Source organism: Typopeltis vanoorti, chromosome 5, assembly GCF_054136105.1.
Source record: "Typopeltis vanoorti isolate ZY-2024b chromosome 5, IOZ_Tvanoo_1.0, whole genome shotgun sequence".
Lineage (NCBI taxonomy): Eukaryota > Metazoa > Arthropoda > Arachnida > Uropygi > Thelyphonidae > Typopeltis > Typopeltis vanoorti.
Window position 1 is genome coordinate 132225625 of NC_143553.1, and position 22489 is coordinate 132248113.

Genomic DNA, 22489 nt, shown 5'->3' on the forward strand with positions numbered 1-22489 from the left:
ATGAGGCTCAAAAGCAAAAATGTCATCAACATAAACCAAAGAGAGTGGTTAGGGATGAATGGATGAGAAAAGTTATCTTTAGGATGGTTCAAAAATAGTTTGCCAAAGGTGGAGACAGAGGGCTACTCATGGTAGTGCCTTCAACCTGTCTATAGATTTTGTTTTTCTAGCTGAAATATCCTGATTATATCACAAATTCAAAAATCTTCACAGATCAGGAGTGAAATCATCATGTAGTAAACTAAAAGAGATAACAGAATGTTGTTAAATAGAAAAACAATGTCAAAACTGACTTGCATATCTGACTCTTGTATTTGAATATTCTTGATTTTTACAAGAAAATATGTGGAATACTTGGTAAATGATCTGGATTGTCCAATATGGACAGTTAATAAAATGTGAAAGAAATTTAACAATTCAAAAGGGGGGAGAGAGAGAGAGAGTCAATATAAGTCACAATGGGTTTCACTGAATAACCTTTTTTATGAATTGCTGAAAGATCATATAAATGAGTTCTTACAAAATTGGTGCATAACTTATATAAAGTATTTTGATCCTAGCTAAGAACTTCATCAAGAAGTGTATTTAATTGTTTAATATGTGTTTTTATAGAGTTAAAACTAATTTCTTGATAGATGGAGGTATCCTGTAAAACAACAGTATCTTCCTCTTACAGTCAGCCTTATCCATTACCACTACAGCTTTTCCTTTATCCATTTTCAATATAGATATATGGGTCTTTTTTGTTTTAATGAAAGCAGTGCACAGAATTCAGTAATAGATAAATTACATGGAGGTAATTTGCTTCTAAAGAGTGAAGCAGCGACTTGGAAGTGTACTTTATTAGCATCTTCGCTTGAAAGACCTGACAGATTGTGTTCAATATCAAAAAAAACCAAGATATAGAATGGATTTAGATATCAGAGCAAAATCATGTGTTATATGCTATATTTTGCTTCTACTTTATATATTCCTATCGTTGCTATTGTCTTTACCACTGTTTTCTACACTCTCCTATATAGATACTTCCTTTCCGGCTTCTGTAATAGTTTTCTAAGTTAAATAAATCAGCTATCACTTTCTTTTTCTTAAACAAACCATGATTCAGACCACTCCCAAAATTTTGTCACGTGTAATCCTTTCATTCATTAGGGCTTTATCTATGTATGGGACAAGGCCCTAAAATTATGTCCTCTGAGACAGTCCGCCTGCTAAATATTGATGAATTTATATTTTGCTGTGCCAGCCAATACAGAGGATAGATAAGACTCTTATCCAAGGTGGCCATCTCAGAATAATACACAGTTATAAAATTTCAAACACTAATCTAACTGTTCTCACTTCTCTTTGTTTTACATGCAGTCGTGGCCTGAAAGATTAAACTACATTCATATGTCCCTCCCGCTAGGTTCGTTAGTAATTTTATGAATGGCTATTTGAATTCATAAAATCGGCTGGATTCAGGCAGATGATATAAAACATATTTATTAAGGCTTAAGAGATATACATGAAAATTATAAGGTACATGATTAACTTAATCACCTTCCTAGCAAAATTCTGGTATCAATACTAATGCTATAATGCATAAATTATAACTTAGACCATAGAGTTCCTATGACCCTACAATTTTCCAGCTTAAATTATCTTATCATCAATCACCAAGGTCACTAATCATCTCTCACAATATATCAAAGTTATTTCACATACAGATCCTTTCTAGGGAAACATTCTTCCAAACAGGGACAGGTTACTGCCAAATGGGATAATCACTAAAGTTCTCTATAACTTGTCCATTCATAAATTAACCTACAGAGTTCACTCATATCTTTAATTGGAAATCAGATACTTTAACATTCTACATTACCATCCCATGGAATGCCTTTCTGTTCTGTCTTCAGCCTTGTCTGGACATCAATCCACCTTTGTGGGCTACCGTTCTTCGGTTCGCTTATGATAGCCGCTCGATAATGTGCCGTTCTGGTCTTTCTCTGGAACCGCAGGAATACATCTATATCATCGGTCACTCAATATAGCTTAGCTATTCTGTTATGAAGAGATAGCTAGCTCTGCCTCGTGAACCTTGATAAGCCTTTCATGACTTCTACGGCCTACCCAGAATCATCCCGTTGGCGGAGATAGAGAGCTTACGTTCAAGAGCGCAGGAACCAGGAACCAAAAAAAAGAGCCTTGTGTGGGGGATCTTGACCCTATACAAGGCTCTTTTTTTTGGTTCCTGGTTCCTGTGCTCTTGGACGTATGCTCTCTATTATATTTTCCCTCTCTTTCTCAGAGATTCTCGCGCTTAGCTACGTTGTTTTCTGCACGGTACTCATTCACTTGCGTGTGGCATTCTTCCGAGAATGCGTTCTAGCTTCGCTTTCCTTATTAATTCTCCTTCCCATTCTATGCATTGTACTGGATGGCTAAAGTGTGACCCTTGGACTTTAGCTTACACTCAACTTGCTTTCACCCAATACATAGAATGGGATACTCTAATTAAATAATAACCTTAAATAAATTCCTTCATTTGACTCTGTACCAAACAGGTTAAGTCTCACATTTCTTAAACTAGACATTTCTTCAGTTTTGCCTTAAATTATAATGTACATTTCAATTTCCATGCCAAAACACAACATTCTCTGCCTACAATTGAAGGTAGTTGTTCCTGAATATTTAAAATTTTTTTTTTATTTTCAATTTTTTGATTATTCAGGACACAACACATGGCATTAGCTAACACAGTAGTCTCAAAAATCAGACAACTCCTATGTTACAAAACCTAAGAATTCTTCAATAGACTGCAACATTCTGATCCTTTATATTTGTGGTATCTCTGAACATATTTGTAGAATTTTGAAGAAGGATCATGTTATTCCCTCATTTTCATATCGACAATATTTGTCGTCTTTTGCCATCTACAAAAGGCAAACTGTTGCCTCTATCTTTAGCTGGTGTTTACGAACTTCCTTGTGAATATAGATTGACATACTTTGGAAGACAGCCTGTTCGGTGGAAAAAATAATTAATGAACATCAGTACTACATTGAATATATGAAACCTCAAATATTCTCATTGTATGCAAACATCAAAAATAATTTGCATACAATGATTTATTGTTATACAATTATTAGTATTAATTTCTAGCTCACAGCAACCATTTTTAATTGATAAACCAATTGTTGTGCCTTGTATTCCTGTGCTTTGATTTGCTTGTTGTTTCTATACGCTGATGATGTACTATTATTTTCAGTACAAAATATCTGTACTTTTGTTAAAGTTTAGTACTGTGGTCATCATGTAATTTTGCTGTTTATAGTTATGCAACAGGTAGCTTTAAAGATTAGTCATAATATGCTATCTAGATAAGATTCACTTGCCCTATCTTAGCACTAATTATGTTTCAAAGAAACCAAGTTATTTGACCATGACAAGCATCAGGTCTAATATTCAAAGGAAAATGGAGAACATAAAAGAAAACTGCATTTAACAATAGTATACTAAAGTAATAACTTATTATTATCTGTTTAACTCTGATGAAATTTCAATGCTGCTTTCCAAGTGAATCATTTGATTTTTTTTATACAATGGTATTGAAGGCAAGCTAACTGTATTTTTAGTTCTAAAGCTTCTAACAGTTTTATAATCACTCTATCTCCATTGCGACTAGTTTCTTTTCTTAGATTCTGACAGTCTTAAAGCATTTTACCAAAACATGTGCTCATGGTTTCAAAATTTTATGAAATTTGCAATGTCTCATAGAATTTTGCCTTTAACTCAATAGCTAAGATGAACCTTACTCATGAAGGACATAATTTAATCTGGTAAACAGTCTTTTGTTTTCCACTTCTCTTTGTAGTGCATACACTTTGATTGTGTCTCGGAGAATGCATCTGTGATAAAGGCCAACCTATCTGTAATGATTAAACTTAGTTCATTTATTGTTCTAGAGATTTCTGTTTCATTCTGCCTTCCAAAATTTTAATGATTATCTAGATATTCCTATTTAATCCATATGAATGCACATGGATGTGTCCTATCCCTTGAAGTACTTGGGCATTGATATGCAATATGTATATACAGTATTTGTTTATACATAATTAATACTTTTTTTTTTTTAAATTTCAGATGGAATTTTACTTTAGTGATTCTAATCTTCACAAGGATAAATTCATGAATAGGTTATTAACAGAAAGTAAAGATGGATGTGAGTACTCAGTGTTTTTTTTTGTTTATCGATTTCTGCTGGCAGTAATTAGTAAAGTATAGTTTAAAAATTATCTGTTTTAAATATCTTTTATTGTTTAATTTAGTCTAGATTAGTTTGTCTTTTGAAACTAGATCAGCTAATTATGTTAGTAAGCTGAAAAAAGCCAGTCTTAATTTAAGCATCAGGAATACAAAAATGGTAGCTTCTGGCAGTTTGGATGAATTTATGATCAAGGGAGATAAAATAGAAGTTGTTGAAATTATGATTTACTGCGATCCAGAGTAAGAAATGAAGGAAAGTGTGAAGATGAAATTTAAATGAAGGATAGGTATAAGAAAAAAGCTGTGTTAAACTCAGCAAAATTATAAACAAGTTGTTAGTAAGATCAAAGTCAGTAATTGCTAAAATAGTACCCTCCATGGTGAAGTATTACTATTATTATTACTATTATTACGGGCAACTCCAGGGAGTCATTAGACTCATCGAGGGAGGCCCCAAATCATATTCATCACAACTCTTTGACATTCATACAGTATCTATCACCTCGCCTTAAACTCATTCACTGTCACAGCATCCACCACAGACTCAGGGAGCGCATTCCACTCATTCACTACTCTAAAAGTAAAGAACCCAGCTCTAACACCTTTACTAACCACACTTTTGCCCAGTTTCCATGGATGTCCCCTAGTCCTCCCACAACCAGCCCTGTTCTCAAAAATATCTTCTGAATTAATTTTATAGAAACCCTTCAGTAATTTGAATGTCTCAATCATATCTCCCCTCCTCCGCCTATCAATCAATTTTTGCAACCCACAAATCCTCAACCTGTTCTCATACGGTTCATTCCACAGACCTGCTATCATCTTGGTCACTCGCCTCTGGATCCTCTCCACCTCCTCCCCATCAAGAAGAAACCTAGGTGACCAAATCTGAGCACAGTAGTCTAGATGGGGTCTTATCAAGGCTCGATACAGAGGAACAATAACCTGCTTGTCTCTGCTTGTCAACGTATTCTTCAGCAACCAAGTGATTTGATGAGCTGATTTGGCCACTTTTGCAATGTGTCCCCTAAATTTCAATTCCTTATCTACCAACACTCCTAAATCTCGTGCCTCATCAATTTCCTGGAGCACTGTTCCACCAATGCAGTAAACTGCCGCCAATCTTTTCACCCCAAAATGCATAACCTTACATTTTGCCACATTAAACTGACATCCATTCTCCTTAGCCCAGACCTCCAATCTATCCAAATCATCCTGCAAAATTTTGACGTCATCTGCATTCACTATTGCCCTACCCAACTTCGCATCATCCGCAAACAAATGAACTGTTCCTCTCAGATCATTTCCTATATCATTTATGAACAAATTAAACAGCAGTGGTCCAAGAACAGATCCTTGTGCACACCACTAGTCACAGGCCGTCTTGTGGACTCTACTCCCGAGTAAACCACTCTCTGATATCTCTCCGTCAACCACCCTCCTATCCATCTCACCAACCCTATGTCCATTCCCATATGCTGCAATTTACAGAATTCCATGTGGAATCCTGTCAAAGGCCTTGGCAAGGTCCAGTAGAATCACCGTAAACCCATTACCCTTATCCAGTTCAGCCGTCACTGTGTTATAATACGTGAGCAAGTTACTGAGGCATGACCTACCCTTCACAAAACCATGCTGTCCCCGATACAGTATCCCATTTTCTTCTATCCAATCTTGTATTTTCCTCTTGACTATTTTCTCTAAGACCTTGACAATGATTCCTGATATGCTAATCGGTCGGTAATTTACAACAGCAGTCTTGGAACCACCTTTATGCAGTGGAACTATTTTCCCCTCTTTCCACCGGCTCGGGACTAACCCAGACCCGAGACTCAAATTAAACAAAATGGTCAAGGGTACTGACAATTCTTTAGCTGCTTCTCGTACAACACGAGCTGGTATACCATCCAATCCCACAGATGTATTGACATTGAGGTTATGCAATAGACTACTCACCTCCACTTCATTCACCACAATTCCCATATAATCTACTGGTTTATTCATTTCTGCAATGTCACCACCTGGATGATATACTTTTGCAAAGTTCTCACTCAGTAACTCAACTATCTCAACTGATTCAGTTACCTCCCTACCATCGGCATTCTTTAAAATCAATCTGCCATGTACATTTTTCCTTTTACTTGCTACATATCTAAAAAACTGTTTGGGATTCTCTTTAGCCTGCATGGCCAATGTTCTTTCGTAATCCTTTTTTGCTTTTCTTACCACACTCGTCACCCTTCTGGCCTGCGCTTTATACCGTTCATGTGCCTGCCGGTCACCCTTCTCCTTAAATTCCCTCCATAGTTGTTTCTTTTTTTGCAACTCAAGCTTAATGGTGTTATTCATCCATTTAACCCCTACTTGATTTATTATTCGGACTCTAGGTATACAGTCAGCCATTGCTTCATGCAAGCACTTCTTAACTACCTCCCATGCACTATCAACTTCTAGTCCTTGCAATTTTACATGCCATGGCACCGAACCAATCAAACTCCTAAGCTTGTCATACTTTCCAGCCCAATAATTCCACATGTACCCTGTCTTAATTGAAAATTCTACACCTTTAGCCACCTCCCAAGTTAAGACCCTATGATCACTCTCACCGATTGGTGGCAATGTGGTCATATTTGTTACAGCCAAATCCTCAGATGTAATTACTAGGTCAAGCACTCTCTGACCCCTAGTATTTTCCATTACATGCTGTCGCAGATAGTTATCCCTTAATAACCGCATAAAATCCAGTTCCTTCCTCCTGTGTGTCCTCTCCTCACTCCAATCAATGCGACCATAGTTGAAATCTCCCATAATAATCACCCTCCTTCCACCCATTTCTTCTATTTGCTTGTGCATACTGTCACCACCATCTTTTCCATCACCTGGTCTATAGCAGCACCCAATTGTATATTTAGTTCTGCTAGCCACAATCTCACACCAAATGGCCTCAAATGTGCTCTTTTCTCTATCCTGCAATTCAACTTCTATTCTCCTTGGCTGGAGTTCATCAGCTATCATCAACAATACTCCTCCCCCCATTTTATTCTCTCTGTCATTCCTGAACACACTATACCCATCACATTCAATCCCACTAGTTATATCATCTACAGTCAGCCATGTTTCACTAATACCTATAACCTGTGGTCTGGAAGTGCCATCCATGGCCAAAAACTCTTCCTTCTTGTTCCTAATACTCCTAGTATTAGTGTACATGAATTTAAGACCCCCATTAGCCCCAACCCTACCTTGATGCCTTATATTAACTATCCCACTCAGATTTGTTGTCCTTATTTGCTCTTGCATATTATATTCATTCTTACATTCATCTGCCTCCATAAGGACTGTATCTCTACTCCCCCCCCCCTAACAAATCTAGTTTCCCTGAATTTGCACATCCACTACATTCAGCAACACTTTCTCAAGTCTTCTTACACCGTAACCATTCAAATGCAAGCCATCCATCTTATATAGATCCTTTCGCCCATCAAACTCACTCCACACATCCACAAATTCCACACCACTCGTCATACATAACCCACGCATAAAGTCATTTGCAATTATAGCCCTCCTTTTAAACATTTCACTGTCATACCGTGGCAAAAGACTAATCATTCTAACTCTCTCACTCTTTTCTTTTGCTACCTCAAACAATTCATTCAGGTCTTCTATCATTTCCATTTTATCTCCTTTCAAATCATTCGTACCTACCACAACAATCATTTCTTTCACCCTTTCCTTTTGCTCTCTAATAGACGCAGTTACGTCCTTTATGGTCGCACCAGGTTGGTACGATTTTGTCAAATCCTCTACTAACACACCTCGTACTAACGAGTCTCCATACAGCACTCTATCCTTCATTTTGTTCATGTTCACATTCATACGTCTATTTTTCCTGTCATACCTTTTATTATTGGTTGGTTCATTCAGTCTACTTTTGTTCATGCACTCTAGCTGCTGTTTTGCTCTTTCTATCGCACTATTCAACAACGCGATCTCACTCAATGCATCTATCTCATCTTTTTTGTTCTCTGAGAAACCATTTATACTATCATTTACACTTTCTGCATTCACACTCTCACAATTTTCATGTACAACCTTGCCGTTTCTTGTCATATCCCTATTTCCTTCATTCTGAAGGTTGACAAAAATATCACACTCACGATCCGAAATACACTTCAATTCCGCATTCTCCCTACATTTTCTACACACATTCAATCCTTTATTATCATCTAACCACACTCCGACCGCACTCCGCAAAGCGTACATTTCACAGCTAGTACACTGACTCATTTCTTTTATGCTACCGTTCTTTGATAACGATGGTGAACCTTCATTACTGGCCGCCATTTTCCTTCGCACAGGTGCCATACTTATCTGTAACGTGTTTTGTCAAATTATACGTTATAACACACCATAAATAGATGCACTAAAATACGCAAGGCAAACAAAACAAAACTACACAATATTAAGTAATTTGTATCAATAACTGAAAATGATACTTATCTTATCTGGAGCTTGCACGAACACTACACATTACGAATTCATCTAGCGGCGACTTCCCGACATACATTATGTTATAAAACACTTTAGTACACTAACCACGCTAATAAAGCTCCAATAATATACCAAAATTAAACACTTAAGTCCATTAAATTGAATCCAAAACACCAATAAATCAACAAAAAACACAAATCTCTCAGGAGCTCTCCGATAGCACGTCCGTTCACCAGCTAGCCTCGACACCACCAAGTATTGATGTGAAAGCTGGACCATTAATTAAGAAGAAAGACAAAGCACATCATGCATTTGAATGATGGAATTATTTACTCATAGACATCAAGAATGAGTAAAAATAACATAGATATAAGATGATAATGAGTACATAAAGATGAAGTGATTCTTGGAAGCATTGATTTGTTGCTAAATAGTTCAGATACTTTAGAGGTATTATGTGAGGTAGATGAATCACTGGAAAAGTTTTTTTTTTCCCACAAGACTCTATTTAGTAGTGATAGCATGTTCAGCCATGCCAGATTGCATAAGTTCATGAAACTGGATATGAAATTTATGTCCTTCATGACACAGCAGCATACCCACTTCATCATCATTGGCTCAATAGCCCTGTGTGGGTCCTGGCCTTCTTCAGAAACTTCTGCCAGCCTTCCTTATTCAATGCCAAACTTCTCCAATTTTTGACTCTTAAATCCTTACTATCTAGTATCACTCCATCTTCCCATCTTAATTTAAGTCTTCCAATTTTTCTTTTCTCTTCCAGCTTAGAATTAAACATCCTCTTAACTATTCTATTACTATCCATGCATATAATGTGTTCAGCCCAACTTAATCTATTTATTTTTATGTACTTAATAATGTATGGCTCATTAAATAATCTGTATAGTTCATAGTTATATCTTTTCCTCCACACACCATTCTCTTGTACTGCTCCAAAAATATATCTGAAACTCTCGACCTAGCAATCTTTCATCTGCCATTGATAATAACCAGTTTTCAGAATCATAAGTTAACACTGGTCTTACAAGTACTTTGTACATCATTATCTTTGTTTTTCTTGATCTTCTGTGGACTTAGGTGTTTCCTAAGTCCACAGAAGCATCTATTTGCAGAAAGAATATGTCTCTGATATCATTTTTAATACTGATATCATTTTTATAATTAACTTCTGATCCCAAGTATATAAAACTGTGTACAATTTCAAATTTATAGAAACTAATTTGAATTTAAATTTGAGAAAGATTATTACCACAAATCTTGCTAGTTACTGACATATACTTTGTTTTTTCTTAGTTAATCTGCAAATTCATCTTCTTTGCTGCCTTTTCCAAACTGATGAAAGTTTCTTCAATTGCTTTTCATGTCCTTCCTATAATATCGATGTTGTCTGCATACACCATAATTTGTACTTATTTGTAGGAAATAGTTCCCCTTGTATTAATGCCATCATCTCTGAAAACCTTTTTCAAGTGTTATGTTAAACAGTAAGCAAGCTAAGCCATCCTCTTGTCGAACACCATTTTTTTTATATACATTGGATCAGATAACCTGTTCTGAATTTTGACCTGACGAGTATTTCTCACTGTAGCTTTAACTAAAGCAATAAGCTTTCGTGGAATCTGTAGTTCTTCCATTGCAATAAATAAGTTAGATCTATCTATGATATCATATGTGACTCTGAAATCTATGAAAAGGTGGTGTGTTTCAATTCCAAATTCATTATATTTTTCAAGTAATTGGTGTATATTAAAAATCTAATCATCTGTAGATCTTCCTTGATGGAATCCACACTTTATTTATGCTTATGGCTACATGAAAACTGGTTAGTGAAAAGTACAATCACAATTTCCAGAAACAAATGATGAAAATCTTAACATATAAAAGTTCATTACATAAAAGGCATAACCTGCTTTCTAAGTCTTTCCCTTTTTTTTAACATATAAAGCAAAAGTAACTTGTCATAATTAAGCCAGGGACAATTATCGTCCTGCTGCACCAAGTATGACAAGGCTGCATGCTCTCACAATACTTCACAACATAAAAGTAACTGTATCCAAGGTTTAAGTAGAGAGCAGTTGTGTCTTGTGTGAGAAAACTTGATCCATTAGAGGAGGCCCATTTCACACTGTATCATCATCTTCTAACATGAGGAGGAGTTCTGCTGATACTGTGACGAGGACTATGAGAGTAATTCGTCGTGAGACGGGACCGTGATCTTCTCTTTCCTCCGTAACCACTGCCACCATCATACCAACTACAGGTCAAGGTCCAGGCTGGAAAGCCAATTCAAGGCCTCATCTGTCACCTTGTGTATGTCCTGTAGGCCACCACCATGAAATTGGCACCTTGGGCAGTCATACACAATATGAGTAATCGTCTGAGCCACAGGAGAACAATCACAATAAGGGTGATCTGACAGCCCCCATTTATGTAGAAGATAGCCACATCTGCCCTGACTAGTTCTGATCCTGTTTATCTATGACCAAATCTTCCTAGGAAGATCAAAACCAGGCTGCCGAGCACAGGGATCTTCTACCAGGAAGCCATTTGTTGGGAGATTGTTGGACCAGTATTCTCTCCATATGTCAGATATTGATGGCAGTGCAGCTGAAGAGAGTTCTGGTCCAACAATCTCCCAACAAATGGCTTCCTGGTAGAAGATCCCTGTGCTCGGCAGCCTGGTTTTGATGGTAGAACGTGAGCCTCACCCAAAATTCCTTAATCGAGGCTTGTCTTCTCTGTATGTGTGGTGGAGTAATGTTAGATAGAACAGGCAGCCAGGAGAGAGATGCTTCTCACTGTCCCACTAATTGTGCGCATGGTAGAGTTCAGCTGGGTGTCTATAATGTTAGTGTGTGTACTTCTTTCCCAGACAGGGGCACAATATTCTGCTGCAGAGAATGCAAGGGCTAGTGCAGACGACCTCAGGACACCACAACCTCCAGGTTATTCCAGCAAGCCTTGAAATGATGTTATTTCTGGTTTTAATTTTATTGGAGAGGATGATGATGTGCCTTTTTTATAGGTTAGTCTTCTGTCCAGGCTCACTCCAAGGTATTTTGGGTGAGGCTCATGTTCTACCATTTTTCCACAGAAGGAAAGGTTGAGTTGTCGATTCGCCTCTGCATTGTACAGATGAAATACTTAGGACACTGTTTTTGTTGGATTTGGCTTCAAGTACCACTGCTTGAAGTACTCTTCCAGGGTGTTCGGGTCTGTATTCAAGGTTGATTCTAAGTTGGTAAAGGAGGTGGATTGATGTAAGATTGCCAGGTCATCGGCGTACATATACTTGCTTGATCTGATATGAGGTAGATCATACACATAGATGTTAAAAAGTATAGGGGATAACACAGAACCCTGAGGAAGACCATTGGGAGGGAATCTGGGCCTGCTCTTTTTTCCTCCAATATGGACCCGGATCTTTCTGTTGGAGAGAATAGATTCAAAAAGTTGTAGAGTTTTTTTACACTTTATAATATATCCTAGTTTTAGGAGGAGGCCCTGATCCAGACGGTTTGGACCTCTTCCCGAGATATTGGGTGTACGAGTTCAGGAAGCTAGGGTTCCGTCTTCAGGATTTCTGATGGAAGCTTATACAGCAATTTTCCTGGTAGAGTTGGGATGAATCTTGGAGGTTTTCAATAAATGGTTAGCCATTTGATCAGGAGTTATCTCTGTTATGTCGTTGGCTCTGCTCCACCTAATTTTCACAAAAGTGACCAGCTTCTCTGACTAGATGTGACGAAATCGAGTTCATTGATGGTTGAGATTCATCTTTCCTTTCTGTTTTTATCCAGGGTTGATATTAGCTCCTTAGCAATAGCTGGATCTTTAGTTTCCTCATATTTGGCTAGGAGTTCCTCACTTTCTCTACTCCAACATGGGATATATTGTTTTCTGTAGCCTCTAGTGATAGAGGCTTTTGCTGCAGATTTGAGTAGTTTAACAAATCTAGGATAGCAATTAGGAGTGGGTGGAATTGCTCTGATGGTTTGCTCGATTTCTGAAATGCAGACCAGTTGGACCTGCTGAGGTTCCATCTAACGATTGGTGTTCCGCTGATGACTGGGATTGATGTTCCTATCTCTATTAATGTAGGACGACGTTGACTATTAGGGAATCTGTTAAGGATGGTTCTGGTTGATGGAATCCACACTTATAATCGCCAATAACATTCTCTACATAGGAATAAAGTCTCTTAAATAGAACTTTAGAAAAACTTTTATAAGTTGTACATAGTAAATTAATTCCTCTATAGTTAGAATGTATCATTACATCACCTTTCTTATGGATGGGACATATGACTCTCAGATTCCATTCGTCTGGAATGTTTCATTACTCCAGATTTTTTTGATAAGTTGACACAGCTGCTTAAAGTATTCTATACCTGCACATTTAATTCTGCTTGTAGCATACCTACTGAATTGACCAAAATAAGACAGGCCACAAGTGCAAGAAATCTGGTTGACACTTGTAAAGCTGAATGAAGAAATGAAAGTTGAAATTTTTGACAGGATGAAAAGGCATAATGATGGGAACCTTTGCAGTTCATTCAGATATTCCTTTAACTTAATGAATTGATTGATTTCTTCCTGAGATTTGGGAGGGGGGGAGCCTAAAACATGTGTTGGTAAAACACTGAAACCATTAAAAAAAAAAAAAAAAAAAAAAAAAAAAAAAAAAGCCGATTTGGTGTAATCCAGCTTTTGAAGTAAAGGTCCTCTGTAAAACAAAGTATGAACACAATGTAACAAGGTCATAATAGGTCCAATTTTTTGATAGCGTGCATAATAACTTTCAGTATAAGTTTCTTTCCAAAACTGAGAATTGTAGACTACCATCTAGACAGCCAGTCCATTTGTATAGCATATCTTTTGGAGAACTAGGCTTAAGGGATGGGAATTATGTGTTTCAATTCCAGAGAGAATTACTTCGGCGATGCTTTCAATGAATATGCTTGGGTTGGAAGACCGAAAGCAATAATCCAGCCATGGGAATGAGGCATAGAAATCTTGAAGGTCATCTGCTTGGCGTTTTTATAATGCTAGATGACTCTTGGTTGAGAATGGCCGCGTGGGTGTTGCTCAGTGAGGGAAGATAGATAAGCATAAGATTGTGGTCTGAATTACCTAAGGGAGATATATCCTTCACAGTATATTCAGAATCACTAGTCCAGAGTGTTTGGAGAGAGGTTGGGATTATCTGGTACTTTGGTGGGCATGTGAACAATTTGCATAGGGTCGTTTGTGATGGCAAATGTCTCAGCATGTCTTCCTGCTTCATTTGTGCAGTTGGAGAAGTAAAGTCAGTTGGTACTATGTACATTGAAATTGCCAAGGGGGGGGGGTGCTTAAGAGTCAAAGCTGTATAACTGAGAGGAGACCTCCACATAGCCTTTAAAGGATATATAAAACCGACCAGGGCTTCTGACCTAATGTCCAATTCTCACCTTCTCATGGTACACCCCTAGTCAGTATCTACCTGGATACCAAACGAACGAGGATGAGCTGGCAATTTGGGATTTAGCCAACTAAGTTGTATTTTTATTGGCTTAAACCACAATGTAAAATGATGGTACAACATGACAGAATTTCATGCTGGCTGGGGAGTCACCTGATTAAACAAGGTAACTGTTGTTTTTGCCAGGAAACCAGACCGAACAGCAAAAAGTTGGCTACTGGAACAAATCCTAAAACACACCCCAAATCAACATTAACAGAGTTCAAGATCGGTACTATCAACATAAGAAGCCTGAATGACAAAGAAATGGAACTAACTAAGGAATTGAATAAGTACCAGACCGACATAATAGAGTGACTGGAACAAAAAAAAAAAAAAAAAGACAAAAACTGGTAATCTTTCTAAGCAATAAATACAAAATGTTATATTCAGGCAGTGACAATCAAGGAAAAGGATTAGCCATAGTATTCAACACTAAATATGAGGCTAATCTTCTTGAATGGCAGGCATTATCAAGTCGAGTAATGTGGGCAAATATCAGAATGGAGAACTGGACAATGAGACTTATTTGTGCCTGTGTTCCCACAGAAGGTTCTATTAAAGTAGAAGTGGAGGAATTTTTTGAGCTTTCAGAGAAAGCAACAGACACAATGAAAAAGGAAAAGTTGGTCCTTGGTGGGGATCTAAATAGCAGCGTAGGAAATGATTGTCAGACATAGAAAAATATTTTGGAGAAAACAGCAAAGCTAATAATAATGGCAAATCCCTGTTGCATTTCTGCTAAGGACATGGACTGGTTATTACTAACACAATGTTCCAACATAAAAATGTGCACAAATTTACATGGAGAGAACATGCAAGGAATAAGAAAAGTCTCATTGACTATGTTATTGTTGATACTGATGTTTTCTCGCTGGTGCAGGACACTAGAGTGTACAGAGGATTTGAAATTGGCAGTGATCATTTAGTCTTGAGTAGGATAAAATTGAATTTCATATTGAAAAGAATAAAATGTAAGAAAGTTTTAAAGTGAATAAAAATTGAGCAGCTCTCTCTAAAATACACAAACATTGAGGTGATAAAGGTGATATGAAAACTGGAGAAAAAAATACCTTGATGTATGGAGTAATTACTTGATGTATGGAGCAATCTTGAAAAATTGCTAAATGAAACAATCGGTGACAGCACAGTAGTAAAAAAAAAAACACTCATTAGGCATGCGATCAGGAATACATATCTATACTTCATCAAATTCCTGACTTGTACTACATGAAAAACTTACATCACCATTAACTTCCTATCTACAATTTTTATGCAAATCAATCTGTTACCTGTCAAGACTGCAACATTATCAGATCTTATATTTCTGTCTTCTAAGGCACTTTTTACCATATCAGTCCACCTATTTCTTGGTCTTCCTCTGGATCTTTATCATGCCAACCTGGCAGAGAACACTTGTTTTGCTAATCTTTCTTCTCCCATTCTGCTTAAGTGACCATACCGCCTGAGATTAGCTCTGCTAATGCATTCCTCGATGCTGACAATATCAAGTTCGTTCCTAATATTCTCGTTTTTAATATGATATTGCCATTGATGCCATCTGTTCATGCCCCTAATCTTGCTCAGGACTCTCATATCTGCGGTCTCTAGTCTTTGGTCAAGTGTTTTACTTCGAACCCAGCTCTCAGATCCATAAGTTTAAAATTGGTTTGAACACTGTCTTGTATACAGCTACTTTAGTGTTTTGGCTAATTTCTCTCTTATTCCATATAAATTTATTTAGGTGACTTCCTATCCCAGCTTTGTTGATTCTGTTGTCTATTTCCATATTTAATTTACCATCTTCACTAAAAATCGTGCCTAAGTAGCTGAAATGTTTTACTTGTTCTATAGGTTCTCCATTCATAATGCAGTTGATATTTTTAGTGCTTCTGCCTATTTTCATTGTCTTTGTCTTGTTATTGCTGACCTTCATACCACATGTATTACAAGAGTTATTCAATTTAGTCGGGGAATCTTGCAGACTTTTACTGGATTTATTTAAAAGAAGTATAATGTCATCTGCATAAAGTAAAGAGCTGAGATTAACATTTTCAGTTTTGATATCAGGTTTAATACATTTTCCTTCATAATGTGATCCATATAGATAATGAATAACAGAGAGGTTAATGTACATCTTTGTCTGACACCAGATTTAACATCAAATCATCTTCCTGTACTTTCTTCAATTCTAACTGCCGACTTACAACTCAAATACAGACTAAGTATTGCTTGATATAATGTCCCGTTGACACAATACAACTGTAGTATTTCGAATAGCTTTTCTCTTGGCGCCATGTCATATACCTTTTCCAGAGCTACAAAACTTAAATTACAGATCTTTGTTATATCCATATGATTTCTCAACTAATTGTCAACTAAATGATCAAAGTGAAAATTTGATCCTGACAGCCTCTATTTGGCCTGAATCCAGCTTGTTCTTCACCAAGCTTCCCTTCCACAATCCTTCTCAACCATTTCTCAAGTATACTTGTATAAATCTTACCAGATACACAGTAGAGAAATACCTCTGTAATTCTTACATTCAGTTTTATTTCCCTTTTTGTGTATGGATACTATGAGTGCTCTACTCCAATCATCTGGATTTCATCCCTTTGTCCAAGCATTCTGAACTATGCAGTGCTCTACTGCAAAACTTTTATTTCTCTGTACTTTACAAATATCATTAATAAATTCTTTACAAATATCATTAATAAATCCTTTGAACATGGTAAATTTATAAAACAGCTAAAGACTGCTTGAGTTGTACCTTTATTTAAAGGAGGAAATAGAAATGAAATCAAAAATTACAGACCAATATCTATACTATCCACAATCTTAAAAGTTATTGAAATTCTGATAAAAAAAAATGCTTAAATAGCTATTTAAATACAATATCCTTTTAAGCAACTAATCATTATGGGTTCAGATCAGGATGCAACTGAAAAAGTGCTATTGGAGTTTCATAAAAAAGGTCTATAGTGGAATAAATGAAGGAATGCACACAGCAGCTGTTTTTCTTGATATATCTAAAGCGTTCGACTGTGTTCATCATGATCTATTGCTATTGAAAATGTCCAAATACTGCATTAGGGGAATTACTAATGACTGGTTCAGATCCTATCTGAATAATAGAAAACAATATACCAGCAATGATAAGTACAACAAACATAATAAAATACGGAGTCCCACAAGGATCGGTACTAGGACCCATCCTATTTATAATATATGTTAATGATCTATGTAAATGCAAACTTTTTGGTAAAATGATATCCTTTGCTGACGATATGGCTTTAGCATACACCAAAACAATTCTTGAAGATCTAAAAAATCAGATTAATAGCGATATGTTAAAACTAAGTATATGGTTTTAACAACAACGGATTTAACATTAATGCCGACAAAACGAGATATATGTATGTTACATAAACAGACAAATTAGATCACAGTATAACTATAAAATGGCATGAAAAGAAATGTAGTGATGCTCTAAATTGTAAATGTAGCTTAATCAAAAAAAAAAAAAACGTCAAGTATTTTGCCTCCATATCGATAGCAATTTGAAGTGGAACTCCCACACCACTTTCTTAACAAATAAGTTTAGGTTCATAATTAACAGAATATATATTATGTTAAAAAATTTGTAAATGCAGCATTCTTAAGATGTTTGTACTATTCCTGGGTAAATTCTTCGCTGCAATATGGCATTACCTGTTGGGGAGGAGACTATTATAACAATCTGCTTCCATTAATAAGAATACAAAACAGAATAATTAGAGCCATAACTACTACTGACTTTGCACATTCAACCAACGATCTGTATATCGTTCATAATATCCTACCATTTCAGAAACTATATCTCTGTGGTTGTCTGTTATATGTGAAAAGAAACACTGAAAGTTTCTTGGTATATAATGTAGACTATGGATTGTGCTGCAGTCGAAACACGCTGGAAGTACCTAAGGCTAACAAAGAAATTTTTCATAAATCTTTCTAGTACATTGCGACGAGTAGCTATAATAAACTTCCAAATGAAATTAAATCTATAACCTCAGAATATGTATTCAGAAAAAGATTGAGAAACTACCTTATGGGATTAAACAACGTTGACAATTATTTTAAATGTATAGTATAAGAGATCATTATAACTCATATATCATAACCAATTAAGGTATTGATTTACAAATTGGTTCATTCAATTAGGAATTAAAATATCAACATGTACATTATTATAACTGGTAAGGGAGCCCTCTTAGATGCGGTCCCTGGACTCTCAGTGTCTGTTTTGAGCTAATTACTTTTGTAGTAACCAGTATGGCTACGGTCATTGGTTACACATATTTGCATCAACTAACTTACATTACTCTAAACCAGTTACTTATCATAACTATGAAACCATTCAAAATATATTATATTCTACTTTCATATATGAGAAAACGTTTTATTAACCATAATAAAATAATAGCCAAAATAAGTGTTAGTACCAATAGAATATGATAGTAATACCTGAATTTTATTTTGTAACATTGTACTGTGCATTGAATTGTATTGTATTGTGAAATATTGTCATAATTATACAAGTTGAATAGTATAATATGTATAATTTGTATACGTGATGTGAATTTTAAACTGTTAACTGTTACTTGCCGAGTGGTTAGCATATCCGCTCTCCAGCCAAAAGGCTGTGGGTTCGAATCCTGCCATGGGCATGGATGTTTTGATTGTCTGTGAAAATACTAGTAGTTGTGGTGGACTGTAGATGGCGTTGGTGGATGAGGTTGAGTGGTAGAGGTGGAGAGTTGTATAGTAAGTGCCCTCCCTCGATGAGTCTTGGACTCCCTGGATGTGTCAAATAATAGTACTTGAGCATTTCTGGTTGAATATCATCCAGCTGCCTTTCCACATTTTAGTTTTTCATGGCTTTTTCTACTTCCTGTATGGATATCTAGTCCTGATTGCATTTCTGTTGAGTGTTTTTTTACCACTGTGTTGTCATCACTGCTTGTTTCATTTAGCAATATTTCAAAGTAATTACTCCATACATCAAGTATATCTTTTTCTCCAGTTTTCATGTCGCCTTTATCATCTCCAATTCCTTTTACAGCACTCTTTCCTCCATTTCAGCTTTTTTTTTCAACAACCTCCAGAATATCTTTCAACCTTCTTGATATTTATTTTCTATGTTCTTACCAAAGTCTTCCATGACTTTTGTTTAGATAGTTTTACACAGTTTTTAGCTTTCTTACATTTGTCTCTGTATTCTCTAAGAGAACTTTAACTTCCTGTGTCTACCATGGGGGTTCTGATTTTTCTATCCTTTTTTTAGTCTATAGTTGACATCTGAGAGCTGCTCAACTTTTATTCTCTTTAAAACTTTCTTACATGTTCTTCTTTTTAAAATGAAATTCCATTCCTTTTTAAAATGAAATTCCAATTTCAAATCCTCTGTACATTCTGGTGTCCTGCAACCAAGGAGAAAACATCACTATCAACAATAACATAGTCAGTGAGATTTTTTTTTTAATTCTTGCCTCTTCTCTCTCCATGCGAATTTGTGCACATTTTTATTTTGGAACATTGTGTTAGTAATAACCAGTCCATGTCCTGAGCAGAAATCCGACAGGCATTTGCCATTATTATTAGCTTTGCTCTTTTCTCCAAATTTTCCCAAAATATTTTTGTATATCTGACAGTCATTTCTTACTCTGCTATTTAGATCCCCACAAAGGACCAATTTTGCATCAGTTGCTTTCTCTAAAGCCTCAAAAAAATTCTTCCACTTCTAGCTTGGTAGAACCCTCTGTAGGACCATAGGAACAAATAAGTCTCATTGTCCAGTTCTCCATTCTGATATTTGCCCACATCACTCTACTTGATAATGCCTGCCATTCAAGAAGATTAGCCTTGTATTTAGTGCTGAATACTATCGGTACTCCTTCTTTTCCTTGTTTGTCATTGCTTGAATATAACATTTTGTATTTATTGCTCAGAAAGATCTCGCCAGTTTTTGTCTTTTTTTTTTTTTTTGTTTCAGTCACCTCTATTATGTCTATCATACTTATCCAATTCCTCAGCCAGCTTCATTTCTTTGCCATTCAAGTTTCTTATGTTGATAGTACCAATCTTGAACTCTGATGATGTAGAGTTGGGGGTGTGTTTCAGGATTTGTCCCAGTAGCTGACTTTTTGCTGTTCACCCTGTTCCCTGACAAAAACAATGTGGGCCTTGTTTAATCAGGTGACTCACCAGCACACATGAAATTCTGTCATTTTGTATCATCATTTTATATTGGGGGTTAAGGCAATAAGAATCCAATTTGATCGGATTCCAAATTGCCATCCTCATTTGTTCAGTATCAGTAGATACCTAACAGGGTGCACCATGAGAAGGTGAGGATTGGACATTAGGTCAGAAATCTTGGGTTGGTTCTATGTATTCCTTTGAAGGCTATGTGGAGGTCTCTTCTCAGTTAAACAGCTTTGACCCTTAAGCACCTCTATATATCTATACATGAAGTAGAAAAAGTTATCAATGCCTGAAATGTGGAATGACAGCTGGAGTAGATGACAGTTGACCATAAATGCTCAAGTACGGAGGTATAAAAGTCTTAAGTGGCTGAACTGCATAGTTCAGAAAGCCTGGATAGAGGGACAAATTCCAGAATGATTTGAGTAGAGTTCTCATAGTACCCATATATATAAAAAGGGAAATAAAGCTGAATGTGAGAGTTTATAGAGGTATTTCTTTACTGAGTGTTCCTGATAAGATTTATGTGAGTATACTTGAGAAACAGTTGAGAAGGATTGTGGAAGGGTACTTAGGGAAGAACAAGGTGGATTCAGGCCAAATAGTCTGTCAGGATCAGATTTTCACTTTAGCTGAGACAAATAGCTGAGAAATCTTTGGAATATAAGAAAGATATGTAATTATATTTTGTAGTTATGGAAATGGCATATGACAAGGTGCCAAGAGAAAAGCTGTTCAAAACTACAGTTATATGATCATTTGGGATTATATTAAGCAATACTTATTAATAACTAATATTTAAGGAATTGACAGCGTATACTAGAAATATAGATTAAATAAACTTTAATATATACTTTCCGATATTTCGGCGAACGTCACGTTGCCATCTTCTTGGGAACTTACTACAAAGACACGTGCACACAAGTACTAATAACAGCAAATGAGACTGAAGCTAGCGTTTCCTAAAGTCCTGATGGTGCCCCCTGGCGGGCTAAATTGGTAGTTCTTGGCCTTTGGGCTGAAGTTCTTCTGATAAAAGTTTCCCAAATTTGGGGCAGAAAAGGCATATGACAAGGTGCCAAGAGAGAAGCTATTCAATACGCTGCAGTTATATGGTGTCAATGGGGCATTATATCAAGCAATACTTAGTCTTTATTTGAGTTGTAAGTCAGCAGTTAGAATTGAAAGAAGTACAGGAAGATGGTTTGATGCTAAATCTGGTGTCAGACAAGGATGTACATTATCCCATCTGTTATTCATTATCTATATGGATCACATGAAGGAAAGTGGTATTAAACCTGATATCAAAATTTTAGACGTTAATCTCAGCTGCTCTTTACTTTATGCAGATGATGTTACACTTCTAAATAAATCCAGTACAGGTCTGCAAGATTCCCTGACTGCATTGAATAATTGCTGTAATTAATTTGGTATGAATGTCAACAGTAAAGACAAAGACATTGAAAATAGGCAGAGGCATTGAAAATATCAGTTGCATTGTGAATGGATAACCTATGTCATGTCTTAAGTTTTTCACGAAGTTCTTTAGCTGTGGACTTCACAACTATGACCATTTCGAGTATCAGGTGGTCAGCCCTATGCCTGCTGGTATGTCCTATGTCTGTAGATAGATGTGTTTACAGGGCTGGTTTGGGGGGGAATGGCTAACTCACCTTTAGTCAAAAGAAACCAGATAAAGGTTCCTCGCATCATGGACTGAATCGAATCCAAGTCTTTCTGACCAAAGAACTTATTCTATACTCACTGAACTACGGAGGCTCTGAATGGAGAACCTTTAGAATAAATAATACATTTCGACTACCTAGACACAATTTTTAGTGAAGATGGTAAATTAAATATGGGAATAGACAACAGAATCAACAAAGCTGGTAAGGTAGGAAGTCAACTGAATAATTTTATATGGAATAAGAGAGAAATTAGTCAAAACAGTGTTGAAACCAATTTGAACTTATGGATCTGAGAG

At 36.3% G+C, this 22489-nt stretch overlaps 1 protein-coding gene across 1 annotated transcript in view; it reads left to right on the forward strand.

The window, feature by feature from the left end:
* Larp7 (La related protein 7) overlaps positions 1-22489 on the forward strand; it is a 207987-nt gene that overhangs the window by 12948 nt on the left and 172550 nt on the right. The window contains exon 3 of the mRNA XM_090393486.1: positions 4126-4204. Within this exon, the coding sequence (XP_090249612.1) occupies positions 4126-4204 (79 nt within the window). The remainder of the gene's footprint in view (positions 1-4125; positions 4205-22489) is intronic.